The sequence below is a fragment of the Balearica regulorum genome, chromosome 1 (assembly GCF_011004875.1).
Source record: "Balearica regulorum gibbericeps isolate bBalReg1 chromosome 1, bBalReg1.pri, whole genome shotgun sequence".
NCBI classification, from domain to species: domain Eukaryota; kingdom Metazoa; phylum Chordata; class Aves; order Gruiformes; family Gruidae; genus Balearica; species Balearica regulorum.
In genome coordinates, this window is record NC_046184.1 from 84,177,718 (window position 1) to 84,195,844 (window position 18,127).

Below are 18,127 nucleotides of genomic sequence, written 5' to 3' on the forward strand. Positions count from 1 at the left end.
AAAGCAGAGCTATGAGGTTAAGACATGTCACTGAGAGCTTTGATCCATATCAGACAGAGCACTTCTTTGAAAGAAATAAGCAAAGCAGAGGGGAACAAAGATGGTCCAGACCCCAAAGTATTTAATGTATGAATACAAGTTAAAAACAAGATTATATGTAGTCTGGGTGACCATAGCAGTTGGTGACAGGAATATAAAGGAAGCAATAAACATCTGAGTACTTGATGGCAAATTGGTTCATGATGAGGAAGAGAAGAGAACAGGATGAAACAGAGACCAGAGCAGAGATGAAAAACTGGGTCATGTTTGATCAAGTTGATCATTGCATGGATGACCGGTTACTTGTTCAGTACATGATCTGCAATGGTCCCACACTGCATGCCACAGTGACTGGTGCACCAATGTGACTGCCTTACACAAATCCATGTGACCATTTGCTAAACAAGAAACGGTTGTGCAACACAAGCAGAAAACAGACTTAGCAGGTCAGTCATGTGTCTGTCAGACATGCTGAAGCTTTGTCTCATGGAGAAGGAGAAGACAGTTCTTGTAAACAGTTTGTTTCAGTGGGGTATAGCATAGAAACAAGGTTTACCACAGCAAGTGAATTGTTTTAAAAGTTACACAGCCTGTCTCCACTAGATATGGCATACTTTTAAGTAGCACCAATTAAACTGTGTTAGCAATATATTTTAGGAAACAATTTTCTTTCCTAGTCTAAGCAAGCCTAATTTCCCTGTGCACTGTCTCCTCCCAGCAGCATGCTCTGAAGACAACTGTCTCTTGTCTGGTATCTCACATTGTAAAGACAGCACCAGGCTAAAGCGTAAGCATGACAGGCCAGAGCCATGTACCCCAGTTTTTCCAGTGCACGCAGTACACACCTCATGTCTTCAAAAAAGCCCTTCTCAAAGTGAAGAAAACCTTGGAACTGTGTCCTTGGTCTGGTCTGCAGAAAGCGTGAAAAAAACCCCACACCTCAGAGAGGTGTAAATTTTCTGTGCAACTCAATGTATGTTTGATCTACCTGCTAGCAGGACCTTTCTCATGTATACAGCAGGAGAAAAGGTTGTAGGGAGTCACCTCCTGCTGCTGCTTCATCATGGCCCCACCACAATGGCATCAGTAGAGTGTCCACACCTTCCTTCCTCTCAAATGAAACTGATGATGGCGCAGTCCCCAACCAAACTAGCAAATATCCCTTCTTTGAGGGCTACTTAGCAGCTTTGCTTGGAGGTAGTACTGCAGCGCTGCTTGGACTCTCAACCAGGTACCTTCCCAAAGGATAAGCATCCCCATGATCTCCCCAGCTACTGAGATGACTGGAACTTAAAACGAGCGTAAAATCAGATATAGAGATTTGTGCACAAGGCACATAACAGTGAAATTTACCTCCAATAAAATGTTTTTTTCACATTTATTCTCACAGAAATTAACTACTTTTCTTGTCTGGTACACAAATATGGTCATCAGAAATAACACATGCAAAAAGGGACAAATGTTGGCAGTGATGTTGTGACACTCTTTATCACGCTCCAGCCTGTAAAATGGTACTGACACCTTTGATGTGATTGATGTCACTTGTGATTCTTGGGGATCTTCTCTTGTCGACTCAGCAGTGGTTTCAATGCTAGAAGGGTTCCAGTGATCTAGTTACTCATATACATCTTGGGGCCTTGTGGTTCCACAGATACATCAAGACTTTCATGCCATTTGGGATTTTTATGGTGGCAACACCTCTGCCAACTGCTGCTCAGATGGGAATGTACTGGAATAGAAATGGAATCCAGAGTGATCCTGACCTGGCATGAACTCGATCTCTGCCAATAGTGTAGTGTCTGAAAAAGTGCTGAGAAACTCGCAGGTTTTGTAATGCAGGCTGTTGGGCAAAGAGAGGGGAAGTGGAAGAGGGAGGGGAGTTCCTCCAAGACTTAGTCTCTGATTAAATTTTCACTTCCTTCATTATCGCATTCTCATTTTGTACTCCCTTGCTGCCTTCCTCCCTTCCATTTCAGGTCCACTTAGGGATGGGATGCAGACACTTGAGGTGCTCTGCTTCTCACCAGCTCCAAGTATACCTAAGATGTAATGTGGGGATATTAGCAGGAAAAAAACCCGCTGCAGCTAAACGTTACTCTCACGCACTGCTCTGGGGGTTAGCGTGATTTTCAGAGGCCTGTGCAATGCTTTGAAGGTCTCTGCAGTGCCACTTGCACACAGCAAGCCAGAACAAAGGTCTGTGAATAGTCTCAAAGGCAAGTCCAAGCTACCTCTGCAACCTCTCTCACTGTTGAATTACATTTCTGTATGGGATTATGGTGGCCATAAGAACTTCCTACATGCTCACTTGAATGTGATGAACAGTTTCAACTGAAAACAACCTATCTTCAAAAATTCAAACCATTTAATTGCAAACAGCTTTTCCTTTTGAAGCTTCCTTGCAATTTTCAAAAATAAAATAACATCTAAACCAGAGTCATTCCCCAACCAAAAGTTTATTACAAAAGCTACACAAAACATTAATCTAGGGCTCAGTGAATCATGTGCTTTGGCCCTGAACAATTTTGCTCTACAGATCCCATTTTGACAAGAGAATGGAAACGTTAGAGTTAGTTTGACCCAGATGTTTTTATGAGTTTGTATGGCTGAGTTTTATTTCTTTCAGCTCAGCCACAGAGATGAAGAACAACCATACACAGCTTATCCCAGAGCACTACCCAGCTCTGAGGTTGGTTGCATAGCAAACTGCAAAACACCAGCATGAGCTGAAAACATGCAGCGGTCAGTAATGTCAGGTACCAGCTCTGTCTTATGCTGAACTTTTTCAGACTTTACATTATACCCTACTGTTTCCTGGTTACTTTGTTCAGTCAGCTGACTCTGGACTTATATTAGCCTGATTCTTCCTCCGGAGTACTTTGGGTTCTGTCATCTTTTCCTTCCTCTCACTTCCCTCCATCCTCTTCCTCCAAAGGATATTTTATCTCCTTACTTTTTGATGAACTGTTCTCATGGTTTCTGTTTGTAAGACAGCTGTATGACAGGGAAGGGAGTGCACTAGAACAAGAGCTTGTTGCCTTATGGCAGTAGGTGGGTGCTCTGTAGTCCCCAGGCAAGAAAGCCATGGGCAAGAGCAGCCCACAGACCTGGCAGTGGGTCAGGAATGCCATGGCCCCTGGGGTAAGGAAGCAACTCCTAGGAACTGGCCTCTCTCTAGGCAGTGGGGTTTCCTCTTTACCACCCTGCTGCTTTGAGGCAAGATTTCCAAGGAGGACATTATGGTCACTTGCCAGCATCATTGACAGAGGGAAGGGCTCCCTTTTCATCTTCACAGCAGAGAAGCTGAGGACCACTCTCAGGAGCAGATGTTTTAGCTCTGCGCTGAATTCCTAACCTCTAGCCACTTCCCTCTCCCATCCTGTTACTGAGAAATTCTGGGAAAGGATTTAGATGCAAACAAGAGCCAGGAAAGCGCATATTTTTAGTTTAAAAAAAACTCCTAAGGAAGAGTAGTAGGGGTATTTAAGGTGATATGCATGGCGTCTGAGAGAAACGTTCATTTCCACTGGAATAAAAGAGCAAATTCAAGATGCTGGGCAAGCCAGAAAGGTTGCAGGGCAGAAGTTGGGGACATTCCAGGATGTAGTCCCAGGCTGTAATAAAGGAATAAGAAATAGAATACCTACAGGATAAAGGTAAATTCCAAACCAGATACTTTGTTCTATAGTTTTTATTTTAAAAACAGGAAACAACCACATTAATAAGCATATAAAATCCATCCAAAATATTCACAATGCTGTTACAGAAAAAGAAAATAAAGAGATACCATGTGAGACATATAGATGCCCATGTAGAAATATGTCTGGAAGTGCTGGAGGGTCAAAGGAAGGGCACAAAAATCTATATAGCTGAGCCAAAATATTAAAGTTGGGGAAGAAGTCATTTATTCTCAGAAGTATTATCTAAATCTGGCACAGAAGCCCAATAGTAAGCTAGGGAAAACTGCATTGTGCAAAGCTGGAGTATTTCAAATCAAGTCACAGGAAGTATTTCACAGCAGCAAGTTTTACTGATCTTTGCAACCATTTCTCAATAGGGAAAGTAGAAACATCATCACTGTAGTTACTGAAAAAGCCAGATGCATGCCCCCAGAATATACATCAATGGGAATTTCTCTGTCCTGCAGTACATTGTCAAGAAGGTTTGGGCTACCCACGCTACAACAATTTTGCTGTCACGCCTGCCTTTCTGAGCCTTTATCTTCCTGCCTCTCTTCTAGGATATCCAGCAATGAATTCCAGCATGAGTTTGCAGGTAGACTTGAATTTGATCAAGTCAAAAACTCAGAAGACCTTAGAGCCAGAGTTTAAATTGGACCTACCTCTGTGCTACCTTTAGATAGCTTGTGCAAGCCCAGACAGACATGGGCCTGAAGTCTCTCTTGACAGAGCGCTGCAGTCAGTGAAGCAAAGCTCCCATCCCTTGATTTCAAGTATACCATATGTGCTACTTTTTGCCTTCCTGAACTGTGCTAGCTTGGCAGCAAGGGTAGGTGTGTACATACTCTCAATTGCCTAGCAGTATGACAAGTAGGGAGACCAATATTAACTGATGTATAATTACTGTCTGCCATATCCCTTTTAACAGGGGCACTATTACAGAGCTGTACACATCCACACAGCATGCTGCACACTGGTGAGCATTGCAACATCATGCAGATCTTCCAGAGAGGACACATGGGGCAAAAAAACATTTGGCCTACAATCAACCAGTGGAGTGAGAGCTATAGAGCTTTCACACTGCTAAGCTCGCATATTCTAGTAGCTCTGGTCTTCATAAAGGTAGAGGAGGTAGTCCTCTAGTCCTTCATGAACTTACACATGCCATAACCAACCATGCCTGGGTCCAGAAGAGTCACACTACATGCCTCTGTCTGATATTTATAAGAACAATTGCTAAGAAAATACAGCTTTGGAAAACAGTAGTTATCCTCACACACCTTTAAGTAACAATCTGCAAATTTCAGACTTTCTGACCTACTAGAATACAGCAGAGAAGCCAAAAAATAAAACTAAGAGAAGGCAAGAGAAGTTACCTTCTGGTTTGCAATCGCCACTCTCAATCATCCCATACAACGCTTAACCATGACTAAAAAAGTAAACTAACACCACCCATTTGCTGCAATACCACACTTTCCAATTGACACTTGGGAACAATATTTAAAATTGCCACCCCAAAAAATCCCCAATAACAGATTTTGGTGGGCAAACATATCTCTTCTTACTAGTATGCAATTCTTTGCATTTCTTTCCAGAGGGCACAAATAACTTAAAGATGACACGCATAATTGGCTCTGTTGTATATACTATCCAAAATGCCCAATCTCCTGTTTAGTACCATGTTTCTCCTCTACAGTCTTATTGCACCTCAACTCTACAGCATCTTTTTGTTAGAATAGCTATTTCTCTTAAACATCTTCAATTTCTTTATCTGTACATTTTTGTACACCATTAAAAAAATAAATATTTACAGAGTGACATACAAATAAATAAACTTAAGTAAAAGTATGCTTTCAGTCTGTCTATACAAAAAAATAAAAGAGCAGGAAAAAATATGCATGTAACTTGGTCCCCTTTTTCCTGAGGCTGAAAAAAGTGCACACCGGATAGGAAAAAGCAAGGAGATGGCTTTTTGGTAGGTTTGCTAAATTCCAGTGTAACACTGCATACACACACACAGAGTAGACTCAAAGGGCCGGGGACTTGTTTTGTGGGTCACTTCAGCTCACTACAAAAATAGTAATTAGATTCAAATACACAATGGTCACTGCGTGCATTAAGTATGTTAACCCCAAATAGCAATTATAGGTGAGGAAAAAAAAAAATATTGCCAGATCCTCTCTGTTCTCCTGATGTTTGTGACAGGGAAGATGAAATTATTTTTGCAAGTGCCAGGTGCCTTCCAGTACTTGAAAATGGGATCACCCATATTAGATTTGCTTAATACTGGTAAGCCTGGCAGAATGGGGGAGTGTGTGGGTGCAAAGAAGAAAATAGCAGCAATTGACAGGGGAAAAAATGTCCCAGTTCTCATGGTTTTCTTTGCTCATTGCTTTAATGACTCTCTAAGCATGTAAGAGTCAAAGAACGGGTCTGTTACGAATCTTAGGCAACTTCTTTGTCAGGTTGTATGCTGTTCAGCTCCACCATGGGGTTCTTCTCTACAGGTGATGTGGAGCTGGCTTCTCCTCGTCCTTCAAAGCCTCTGGAGATGTCTTCAAAAGTCCTGCCCTTGGTCTCTGGCACTTTGAAGAAGGTGAAGACAAAGAAGATGACCAGGAAAACAAGGAAGATGAGGAAGACATAGGAGCCACATAGTTTCTGCAAGGAGGACAAAAGCAGGAGGTTTTAATTTGAAAAGCTCATAAACCTAAATGCAAGGTCATTTGCTGTTGACAGGCCAAATTCAAACATCCTTCTCCAACAGTGCCCTTACTGACTTTTTCCTCAAGACAATATTTTTTTTTTAAATGAAGTCAAGTTCCTGTGGGTTTCTGAAATGCTTTAATGTTCCTGGGGATGACCAAAATTGAGGCTTTTAAAGGGAAAGTCTTGATGTGCTAATTAAGATGGCTCTTCCAGCTGTTTCTAAGCTACAGGCAGTTAAGACAGCAGAATATAAGGTAAGCCACAACACTCTTAATCCTCAGTAACATCAGAACACAGAATCGGGGACTCTGCTCAAAGCAGGGACAACTTCAAGGAGAGATCAGGTTAAGGGTCATAGTTATGTTTTGACATCTCCAAGGATGGAGATTCTACTGCCACTCTGGACACCTATTCCAATGCTACAGCACTCAGTGCTTTGCAAGCTGGGTCCTTACCTCTGCATAGGGGAAGAGCATTCCCACTAAGAAATTAGAGGTCCAGTTGGAACAACCAGCCACTGCCATGGCTGCAGGCCGTGGGCCCTGGCTGAAGAGTTCTGCCACAATGAACCAGGGGATAGGGCCAGGGCCAATCTCAAAAAGAGCCACAAAGCCAAAAGTAGCAACAATGCTGATGTATCTGATCCACTCCACAAAGTCCTGCAAGGGAACAAAACATTATCAGCTGTAGTTTGAGGCAAACATGGCATAGCACAATACCATCTCCAGCATCACAACTTTTTCAGCTGCACTGTGAACACTATGGCAGTTTGTCTGCAGTTAAGTTATGCTCTCCACCACACAGCTCTAGGTTGAGCTGTACCTGCCTACAGAGCAGAATTGCAGGGCAAGGCAGCTGTATGTGTCTTAAATGTCCCCTGCTGGGGTCAGCCTGGACAAGAATACAAATTACTCACCTTCAGAGCTAAAGCAACCGTCATAAGAACAGCACACACAGCCATGCCACCCAAACCAACTAAATGGAGGGTCCTGCGCCCTGCACGCTCCACCAGGAACAGCTGGAAACATGGCAGAAGGAGAAATAATCAGTCACTTTGGCAGCAAGAGCTGAAGAGGCTCCCTTGCTCAGCATCCCCTGCACCTCTTATCTGCTTGTAGCCCTCAGTGCCAGTGGTGATCTCAGTGCAGGTCACCAGGCTGCTCCAGCCTTGGCCCAAGTTTTTCCTCTCTGGTTCTTGCTACTGCCTTCTGTCATCATTTTTCCCTGCCATGCACTCCTTTTCACCCTTCCTCTTCTCGCCCCACAATGCTTTTAATGCATTCTTTTCTTTGCTCTTATAGGCCATTGCCTAGCCCAATGCTTTGCCACAGCCTGGCTACTTGTCTTCAGTCATATCTCCTAAAAAAGCCCAGGCAGACAAGTTACCTCTCATCATAAGTCCCTGTACCACTTACCGACACAACAGTGAAGACTGTGTTTACCACACCAGCTCCAATAGTGGCATACACAGGCTGCGTGATACCAGCTCTTTCAAAAATCCCTGTAGAATAATAGAATACCTGGGAAGAGAAAGCAAAAGTTGGACTCCATCATGATTCCTGTGTTTGACAGCATGACCCTCGTTCTCTGCCTAATGGCTTGCAGGCCCAACAGGGAGCTTCTAAGAAGCACTCAACAGTATAAACCAGCATGTTCCCAGTCAAGGTTCACTCACTTGATACAAGGCTGCAATGTCTTGCTGGGGTGTGTGTGGGAGAAGTGAAAGCAAATATCATCTCCACTTTCCATTTTAGCAATCACTACAGGATCACAAAACTGTGATCTCCAATCAAGGCACAGAGGGGTTTTTGGAAGCACAGTTCTCTCAACATTAAGTGTCAGGTCCAAGTGTAGCCAGAGATATAGGAGGCCCAGCAGATGGAACAGGAAGATACTCACAGCATTGATGCCTGAGAGCTGTTGGGAGAGCTGCAGCATGATGGCAATGATAATGGCTTGACGATAGTTTGGAGAACGGAAGAGCTCTGGCACAGTTGCTTTCTTTTCCTGGGACATTTTAGCACTCTCTTCTTTCATCTCCAGGATGTCTTGAGACACATCTTGTGTACCACGGAGCTTCTGGAGAACTGGAGGGAAGAATCCAAAAATGCCAGGTATAATACACCCACAGCCAGTAGGTTCCTCCTATCCTGCCTGCTATTTCAGGGAGGCCACACTGGGAAGACCAGACCACCTGCCAGCCAGCATTTAGGCCTGCTGCATGAGAAAGCCCAAGCCCCTGCATGCAGCTTTGCTCATCTTTTCAGCCCAGCATGGAAACCAGGCCCAGGTCCTGCTCACGTTGCTTGATCTCCAAACTTGCACTCAATCCCTAATTCTGTTCACACACTTGCCAGAGCTGACTCCAGCCCTCTGCAGTAGGAAAGGGAGACACTCTCCAAGCTCCCTGTTAAATGCCAGCCTATTTCCTGCCTTCCAGGAGGAGCTGACAGAGCTGCAGGAGGTGGCCCTGCTACATCCCACCAGGCCAGGTGCCATTCCTCATGTCTTAATCCCACCTGCAGTCTGTTGGGATGCCAGGTTTCTCATACTTCCTGGCACTGGTGCAACCTAAAGGCCAGGAGGGTAGGCTTGGTACCCTCTGGGAGTCACACCCTGATCCACTGCAGGCTCCAGACTCAGTCATAGCCTCCCACTAAAGCTCAGTGGGGGCTGGGAGCCAGAATACAGCCCTACCCCTTCAGAGAGGGGTTCTTACCTGCTTGTGCTTTCTCTTCCTCCATCTTGTTGATCAAGAGGAAACGGGGACTCTCAGGGCAGAAAAGAAGAGCCACACACTGCAGGATTGCTGGGAGGACCGTGAACCCCAAAAGCAGTGGCCAAAGTGCTTCAGTCCCCATGATTCCCTCCAGGCCAAAGATCTAAACCAGGAATTGAAGAGAAAGAGTTATTTATTTAAATACTCCAATTCCTCACCCCCACACCAGTGGGTATGGCCCCACCTCACCCTCCCCTAGCCCTCCTTTCCCCAGAGGGCAGGACCACGTTGTGTCAAGCCTACCTGGGCCACCAGGATGCCCACCACAATGCCCAGCTGGTTGAGGGTGCCAAAGGCTCCACGGAGGCTGGTGGGTGAGACTTCACTGATGTACATGGGCACAAAGCCGGTACAGAGACCACAGAAGAGGCCAATAATGAAGCGGCCAATAATCAGCATCTCCACTGCCTTTGCCATCTTAGAGAAGGCCATGAGAGTGCCACCAGCAAAGGCCAAGACATTCACCAGGAGCATGGAGTTCCTCCTGCCAGGGTAAAGATGTCAAGACTGAGCTTAAGCTGGCAATACAGTGGGAAAATCATTGGGAGAGGGGTAAACCTACCCATGACCTCCTGTCTTGGGGGTGGTAGAGCACAGTAATTCCCATTCAGCTCCTGCCTTGGCCTGCAACCCTTTCTTTTTGCAGCCCACACGTTCTTTTGCAGCCCAGCCACCTCCTCCTCCCCCTGCCCCCTTCCTCTCGCCTCTGCCCTCTTTCTTCCAACACTTCATTGTAGAAGGGAAAAATTCCCTAATGGCTTGGATTGCTCTTCTCAACTTACCTGCCAAATCTGTTGACGAACAGGCTGACTGAGAAAGAGCCGATCATACCTCCTACCGAGAAGATGGCCACAGAAAGGGACCACAGAGATGTGAGCAGCTCAGGGGAGACAACCTGGCCACTCCGTTCAGAGAGCGTTCTGTTGAAGAAGCTTTGGATGATCTGCAAGAGAAACCAGGTGGAGACAGAGTTACAATCCAGTGGGAGGCATTTTGCACTGGGGACAATGGAGATTACTTCTGAGGCCTTCCTTCTGTTTTAATGGAGGCAAGAAGCAAGGATAGACCCTAAAAATTCAGTAAGCAGTAACAAGTCATACAAGAGGAAGATGAGTGTACAGAAAGAAGAACTTTCATTGAGAAGTTCAGTGGATGGGTAGCAGTATGATGAGGGAGAAGTTGCTTCACTGAACTTGTTGGGGGGTGGTCAGTGTTTATTAAGGAAAACAGGCTTATCTTCTGAATGTTTCTGGATGATGCAAGTCACTGGTGGTGCTTGGGAGAGGGTGTAAGACAGTTGGGAGTGAGGAGGAGCAAGAAAATATGACCAGAGAATGGAAGGGAACATTTCTGGCAAAACCAGAACTCTGGCAGCTGGGACAGGCTTTCTACGATGGAACTAGTTTAAGAGACACAGAAAGTTTCGCTGAGGTAAGTCTGAAAAACTGCAGTATTATGTAAAACAATCCTTTGTTGTCCCATGGGCATGTGACAGGGCTGTGTTGCTGATTTCTGAGACATCTTTGACAATTAAATTCTGCAAGGGCTGAGGGGGAGATGGCCTCAGAGTGCCTGTGTCCAGCAGATGGCAGCAGGACATTAGCTAGGGAGGACCCCTGCCTCCCACCCCCACCCCACAACGGGTGATGTGACATCTATTCCGGGAGACAGAGTGGATGTGGTATTGGTGAGTCAGTTCCTGAGAGAGAGGAACCATCTTATAGTTACAAGAAAACCACATTTCTCATTTGCTTCATCTCTTCTTTCTTAGGCTACAGTCATGAGATGGTTTGGTCAGTGTGCCCCAGTCACAACCCTTTTACAAGCACTGAATCTACACTTAACACAAGGAATAAATAAACAAAGAAGCCTGAGATGGTCCCCAAGATAAACTGAGCTACAGCAACTATAATACCTACCAACACTCAACTGTTTTCTGCATGCTGCTCTCTACATTCCTTCTGCCATGGCTGGTTTATTCTGACTCAAAACTCAAGTGGCTCACATTCCTCCACGCACCAAATACAGACCTACTAGAAAATGGCAGATGGGGCCCTCCTGCCCCCTCTGCACTCCTAATTGAGAATTAACCTCTGTTTGCTTTCTCTACTCCGCAAAACTTTGCCCTTCCTGTCCATTGTTGTCATTGAGAGAGGGTCTTCTTGACTTCATAAACCAGAACCAAATTATTAGCTGCTTGGGAGACAGCTCCTCTCCCTTTCTAGACCTTTGTCTTCCCATCAGCCCCTCAGCACCATCTCCCTAACTCATTCTCCCTCTCACCTTCTCAGGAGCATTGATGACACCAGTGTTGTACCCAAACTGGAGAGATCCAATGGCAGCAATGGAAACAGCACAGATAAGGGGCGCTGTGATTCTCTGTGGAAAAAGACAAAACAATTATTTAGTTAATTTGGTTATTCATGCTTTCATGAAGTTTCTCTTCAGCATAAAGAGCAGCTGCAGCTCATAGGTGCCATGTGCAAGTGCACCAAGGTGGGTACCAGTGACAGAGACTGGAAAGGGAGATGCTACTGTACAGCAGGAAAAAGTTCTGTGACTAGCAGCAGGAGGGCCTGTCAGAACCTCCCCTTTATTATCTCCTGACCTTTCTCAACTATTCTCAGCTCATTAATGAATACACTGGCTGCATTAGTGGCTGTTATTTTGGGTTGATCTGCTTTACAGAAAAGCTTTTGCTGATCTCTGGCATGTCATGAAACAAGAATCTAACTCTTCCCCACACCAGCTGACAAGTTCCCATAAATTGAGTCTCAGATCTGCCCATAAGCTATACTGGCTGTCACTCTTAACAGTTAAAACACGCACTCTTCAGCAACAGGCCTGCTTTTCCCAGGCTAGTGCTTCCCAACCCTGCCCCAGGGCACCTGGCACAGCAGCCTGCCTCACAAAGGTGGCAGCAGTGCTGCCAACCTTCCCATTTATTTTTCTTGATGCTGTGGCAATACTAGAGTTCCTGGATTTTGAGCGTGTGAATCTATTAAGATAAACTCCTGAGCTCTCAGAGCTCTAGAGGAACATTGACAGTACAGCCTCAGAAGTCCCACAGACTGAGAAATTTAAGTGTCAGTGAAAAGCATCTGACATTTTCTACATTCTTAAAGCTTGTGGAATTTAAGCCAGCTCTGTGTTAGGGAGGCATGGGGGAGCAGGTGACTCAGGAGTTGGCTCTTAGATGGCCAGTGCCTGAGTTGGCACAATTTGCAAAGATCAAGTATCTGTCTCAGGAGGGATTGGAAGGTTTTCCAAAAATGTTAACAGTCCCTTTTCCAAGGCTTTCCAATTATTGTCCTAAGACTGGCAGGGCAGAGGAAAGTACTTTATGGGATCTGCTGTCACAGCTCTTCCAGTCTCTTGCTTTCTGACTCAGTTCCGGGAGCAGCGGCTCCCAACATCCTCCTGCCAGTGCTCACACCACCTTTTACCGATCTTTCAAGCCAAGCATGTAGGTGCTTCTGGCCTGCACAACCCTCACACAGCTACCAGTTAGGCCTCAGTAAACAGAAACTGGGGAAATTACTCTTGGGCATGTTTTCCCCCACCTACATACATCATGTAAATGTCTCAGGCTGAGCTCTCTTCCTGCCAAGGTTAGTGATGGAGAGAAAGGGGGCAGGGTCCTCTCCTTGCAGAAGGCAGATGATTCCCAAGGTACCCTTCAGATTTGAACACATGCTAGGTGGTCAAGGTCTTCTGCCCTCCACCTTGTGACCACTCCCTTCATTTTCAGCACAAGGAAATTTGGCACAGAACTACAAGGACACAGCTCTTTCAAAGCACCTGGATGCCTGTAAAAAGGCATTAAGACATCTAAACACTTTTAGGTCTCCAGGCCAGGTCATCCCTAGTCAGCAGATATAGCAAAGCTGAGGACAAAACCCAGCTCTCCACATTCTCAACAGTGACTCAACACAAGTACATCTTTCTCTCTCCAGGGCTCTGCTTTGTCATGGCTTGCAGCAGTCACAGCTGGCCTTTATCTTCTGGGTATAGCAAGGACTACTACAAAGGTTACCTGCTTTACTGGTAGCCCTTACTTACATAGTACATAAATAAGCTATCAGGTTAGTTCTCCTAGCCTCTTTCACACTCCCTCTCCTCACTGTTGTCTGCCATTCATCTCCTACCCCGTCTCATGCCACCTAGACATCACATGGCCTGACCCATCCCCTCTAGGGAACCAGAGCATGACCTAATGTATGGAACATTTGTTACTGCTGGAAATGCCTCACTTCCCAAAAGGCAAACAGTGAGCTCAGAAATAGTACACCTACACCCGCCCTATCCAAAGGCTTACAGCTGAAGTATACACCAGCAAGGAATTCAAACCACTACTACCCCTCCCTCTGACCACAGGCAACAGCAGTGTTCATTATCCAGGAGATGCTTCTGAACAGCCCCCCTCTCCTTCACTAACTGGAACCTCAGAGCAGGACAACTTGCCGAACCCAGCTGAAGCAGCCTCACAGCCCTCCTCTGAGCGACCTTGACCAGGTGCTCTCCTTTCCTCTGCCTCATCTTCTCACACTGCCCACATCTGCCATCAATATGGCAGTGAGGGCCCCAGGCTTCCCCGATTCTGCTGTTTCTGTGTAACTGTAATCCACCGGCATCCTGCACCGGCTTCCACTGAATATTTGCTGTCTCTCCTCATGCTGGCCTGCTTTTCTCTCTTGATGCATTCATACACACAGTCATTAGCTCACTCCACTGGTGCCCACCTCGCTCATAGATGCAGATGAACTATGATACCGACAAGGGCTCTGCCCCCTGCTCTCCAAAAGAGAAAGGGGTAAAGGATACGCATTGCTTTCTTCTTGAAATGTAGAAGTACCTTTATTATAAGCCATACCACCACCACAAAAACGCCTTTTAAGAGTAATCTCCCTTTCAGCATCATGACCCCTGGGACAAACGAGCGCTGCCCTGCCAGCAAAATAAACCTCTTGATCAATACGATACAATATAGATAGCATCATGTGGATCATCAGGCCGCACGCACGAAAACAAATCAATCTTACCATCCGCAACAACCCCTCCCAAGCAGGGAGTGCTTGCCCCCGCTCCCCTCCCCCCCATCCCACCCCGCAGCCGCGGCCTTCCCCGAGTCACCCGCTAAAGGACCGCAACCGCGGCCTTGCCGGCACCACCGCCGCATCCACCTTCACCACGACCAACAGACACCCGGCGGCGAGTTATCCCGAGCACCCGCCAGTCGCGACCACATCCCCGACCACCCCCCTTCTCCAGCCCTCCGCCGAAGCGCCCGGGCACCCGAGCAACGGCTGCCCGACGGCGACCACCTCTCACCGGCCGCAGCGCTGCCGGCGGAAGGAGGAAGAAATCCGCGCTGCCTCCCTACCTTTTTAGCATCCATCGTCAGCGACGAACGGCGAACGGCTGCCGGCCAACGGCTACCCCACCTAACGGAACCCGCGAGGCGGCAACGGCAGCGCGACTCCCCGCCCACACACCACACGCAGCGCGAGCCCTGCACAAACCCCCACCCACGCCCTGCTGGAGCCCATGCATTTATGCTCTCTGCGATGGGAGGGGGCTGGTGGGAGGGGCCGGGGAGGAGGAGCTCTCTGGCGGTAATTACCAGGAAAAGAGAAACAAAAAAAAAAAAAAAAAAAAAAAAGAAACCGAGAAAAAAACCACGCGTCTCAGCCTACACCGATTTCTGTCTTAAAAGTGACATCAGCCTGCGTGCTGGGCAGCCTCTCTGCCATGGTGCGCAGCGAGCAGGGGCATCCGGCCGGCGGGCATCCCGCGGCTTTGGCTCCGGAGCTCCGGAGAGAGCGTCTGGGAAAAGGATTTTTCGTTTGGTTGGTTGTTTTCTTTTTTAAAAAAACATTTTTCCTACCAAGCTAGAATCTATGGGAGCAAAGCTGAAGTTGTGACTTTGCATTTGCATTTAATCCCAAACTTGTACCCTTTCAACCCAACTGCACTACTGTCCTTCATACTCATTTGCTGTCCATCCTTCGGGTCAAACAATTGCCAGTCTCTTCCAGGGAAGTAACGAATGCTTTGAATCTCAGGCAAAAGCGCTGTCAAACAATAAAAGTTTCCACTGAACTAAGAATCTGCCAAGCATTTTGACTCCAGAAAACGCAACAGCTGGTGCTGGGGGGAGGGAGAAAGCTGACTTGTGATGTTTTTTCGTTCTTGGGAACACTGTTTTGGGACCATCATTTTAGTCACCAGATTCTGGGGAAGGTTAACGATCATATCTTAATTTCTTTACTGCTGTTTATTTGGCATGGTCACCTGACAACTTATAACAGGTCAAATGGGGTGACACTTTCCATCACTCCCTTCATGGGTATTTATGTGTTATTAAAATATTCCCAACAGAGAAAAAAAAAAAAAAAAAAAATGTAGCAGGCCAAGGGAAGCTTGCACAGTCCTCTTTCTTAGGCTACGTGATAAAACCTCATCCACACACCCAAAAAGGAGCACAGAGAGACAATGGCAGAAGGAGGATCCCAAATAACACCCTGCCCCAGCTAGTCCCAGGCTCATCACGGGAGCCATCAGCACATCAAAGGCCCCATTTTCACACGCCCGGAGGAGCACAGGGGCACAATGGCAGGTGCCAAACCAAATTAAGGACTGTGAGGAAGGGACACCCTGCGTGGGCCCGCCCCTCCCAGGACTGTCCCCCAGGAACCATCAGCCCCATTGTTCAGGTGTGAAACCCATCACGAAGAGTCAACAGCTGGAGCACCTTTCAGACTGGGGGAGGGAGGGAGTGCTGCGTGCAGGGGCGCCAGACACGCTACAGGATGCAGGGGAAGAGCATTTTGGGATTGCACAGGACTTACTATGGGATGTTTAAGGGAAGAATCAAAGGGGGGAAATCAGGAGATAAGGAGAAAAAAGGGCCATTTGCATGTAAACTGTTGGCTGGTCAGCACACTTGTCCAGCCTTGCCCTGCCCTTGATCAGCACAGTCTTCCCTATCTTGTTATTAATTTCTATTTCTAATTCTTTTCTTGGTGAGGTACTCTCTATTTGGGGGTGGGACAGGGTGGTGTGCATGGGGGGGTGTGAGTGCCACATCACAGGCTCGTGTGCCGATGGTGCAGCAAGTGCGGGTGTGCAGGTGAGGGTGTGAGCACTAGTGAAGATGTAGCCGGACCAGCCAGCAAGCAGGTGAAGTGGCCTGGGAGCCAGGGGCTGTCTGTAAGGGAGGAGCTGCCTATCGGGGGGACCAGAACAGTCCCAGCCAGCTGCCAGAGAGACCATCGGGTCTTGGGGTCTATAGGGGTGAGACCCACTGGTGTCTGTGTCTCTAAGGGCACGGCCATGGAAGGTTGGCTGCTGGAGGGACCAGGGGACTCCTGGCCAGCTGTGCACACGCACGTGTGTGTCTGTGTGTGAGTGATGGGGCCTGTACCAGCAACAGGAGTGGGAGCTGCAGCCTTGGAGTCTCATATGCCAAGGTGCCAGCAACTGGGGAGACTGGGATCCAAGGATCAGACTGAGTGTCTGAGCCCAGCTTCTGGAAGAATCCACCTTATACACATGTATATATGTGTATATTTCCCACTATTGGACCTCCATCCTGCTCAGTCTGGCAGGGGAACAGGATGAGGCCATTGGTGCTGTTTGTGTAAATGTTCTGTGTGTCTGTGTAGATCTGTGTGGCGGCCGTGTTTATATGTGTTATATATTTGGTGTATATGTGAGTTTTATGCATGTGCCTACAAGGAATACATGTTGAGCCTTGCCCCTGGTTGCACCTGGGAGCAAGGAGCTGTGGCAGTCTTGCCTCTGTCAGGCTGCCGGATTCAACCCTAATCCCCTAACACACTTTGTTTGACTAATCTTGGCTCACTTTTTTTTTTTTTTCCTAGCTTATTTTCCATTTGTTTGCAAGCATAGCAAACTCCACCTTGAATCTGATCCCCAGCTGTCTTAAATCCTGGAAATATTAATTTACTGGTTAGTGTGGGAAGTTGCCATATTTGGGGAGGCTCCAAACATATCCAAATTTCAGAGGCAATCTACGGACTGTGAAAAGCATTCTTCTGAAATGGCCTCATTCCGCATGACTTTGTTGTAAGTGGTGAGCAAACCAAACTTCAAGAGTAAATTAAATACATCCATAGCTACTAGTCCAATTTAGAAGCAGTAAGAGTTTAGCTGAAAATGAAATCTCTAACAGGATGCAGAACACAGTGGGTGGCACTTCCTTATCTTTACAGAGCTGGTGGAGTAAACAGCAGTAAGAAAGAGACCAAAGCTCAAAATGCACAATTGAAAACCAAATTTCCTTAAGGAACGTGGGGAAAATACCCCGCCCTCCCATTTCAGTTAGTTTTGCCCAAGTCTGAGTTAATCTACTGGTGCTCAAATATTTAAATGTGAAGCTTGCATCACAGCCAGTTCCTCCTAAATATCAGTTTTGTTTCTGTCCTAGGACAGACACCTACCTCCCACATCACAGATAATTCTGAAGAACAGCTGTGGAGGGAAGTACATTAATACCTGCTTAGCACAGCTATCTGATATTGCACCAACTAAAACTATCCATCTAGCCTTTTTGTGAATATAATACTCGTGTATTACAAAGTGCATTAACTACACTAGGATGGAGGCCCGCTGCAAGTTGCCAGTGTCCAGCCAGACGTAAGATTTCTAAGGGAAGGGCCCGGCAGAGCTGGCCCCAGGTAGCACCTGGTGCTGGCTGCCCCACATTAAACACCACTATCCTAACCACGGGGCTATGGGGATGCGAAAGGGTCATCTTTTGCTTAACAAGCTTTTTCCTTCCTAGCTTTCAGAACACTTGCATGTCTACACTAGTGCATGTCAACTAACAATTTCCAGGAAATTTACATTTTCAGAGGAAAGCTATTTTAATCACAGAATGCCTATTTAGCATTAA

The 18,127-nt window shown here is 46.7% G+C and overlaps 1 protein-coding gene across 1 annotated transcript; it reads right to left on the reverse strand.

Moving 5' to 3' along the window:
- Positions 1 to 3,715: 3,715 nt before the first annotated feature.
- LOC104643897 (solute carrier family 2, facilitated glucose transporter member 3) lies at positions 3,716 to 14,697 on the reverse strand. The gene is made up of 10 exons (XM_075762174.1): positions 14,591 to 14,697; positions 11,491 to 11,586; positions 9,990 to 10,150; positions 9,451 to 9,691; positions 9,148 to 9,310; positions 8,328 to 8,515; positions 7,844 to 7,948; positions 7,345 to 7,446; positions 6,884 to 7,087; positions 3,716 to 6,380 (listed from the first exon to the last, which is right to left on the reverse strand). The coding sequence occupies exons 1-10, from the start codon at positions 14,603 to 14,605 to the stop codon at positions 6,165 to 6,167; spliced, it is 1,491 nt and encodes a 496-aa protein (XP_075618289.1). The 5' UTR covers positions 14,606 to 14,697; the 3' UTR covers positions 3,716 to 6,164.
- Positions 14,698 to 18,127: the final 3,430 nt, after the last annotated feature.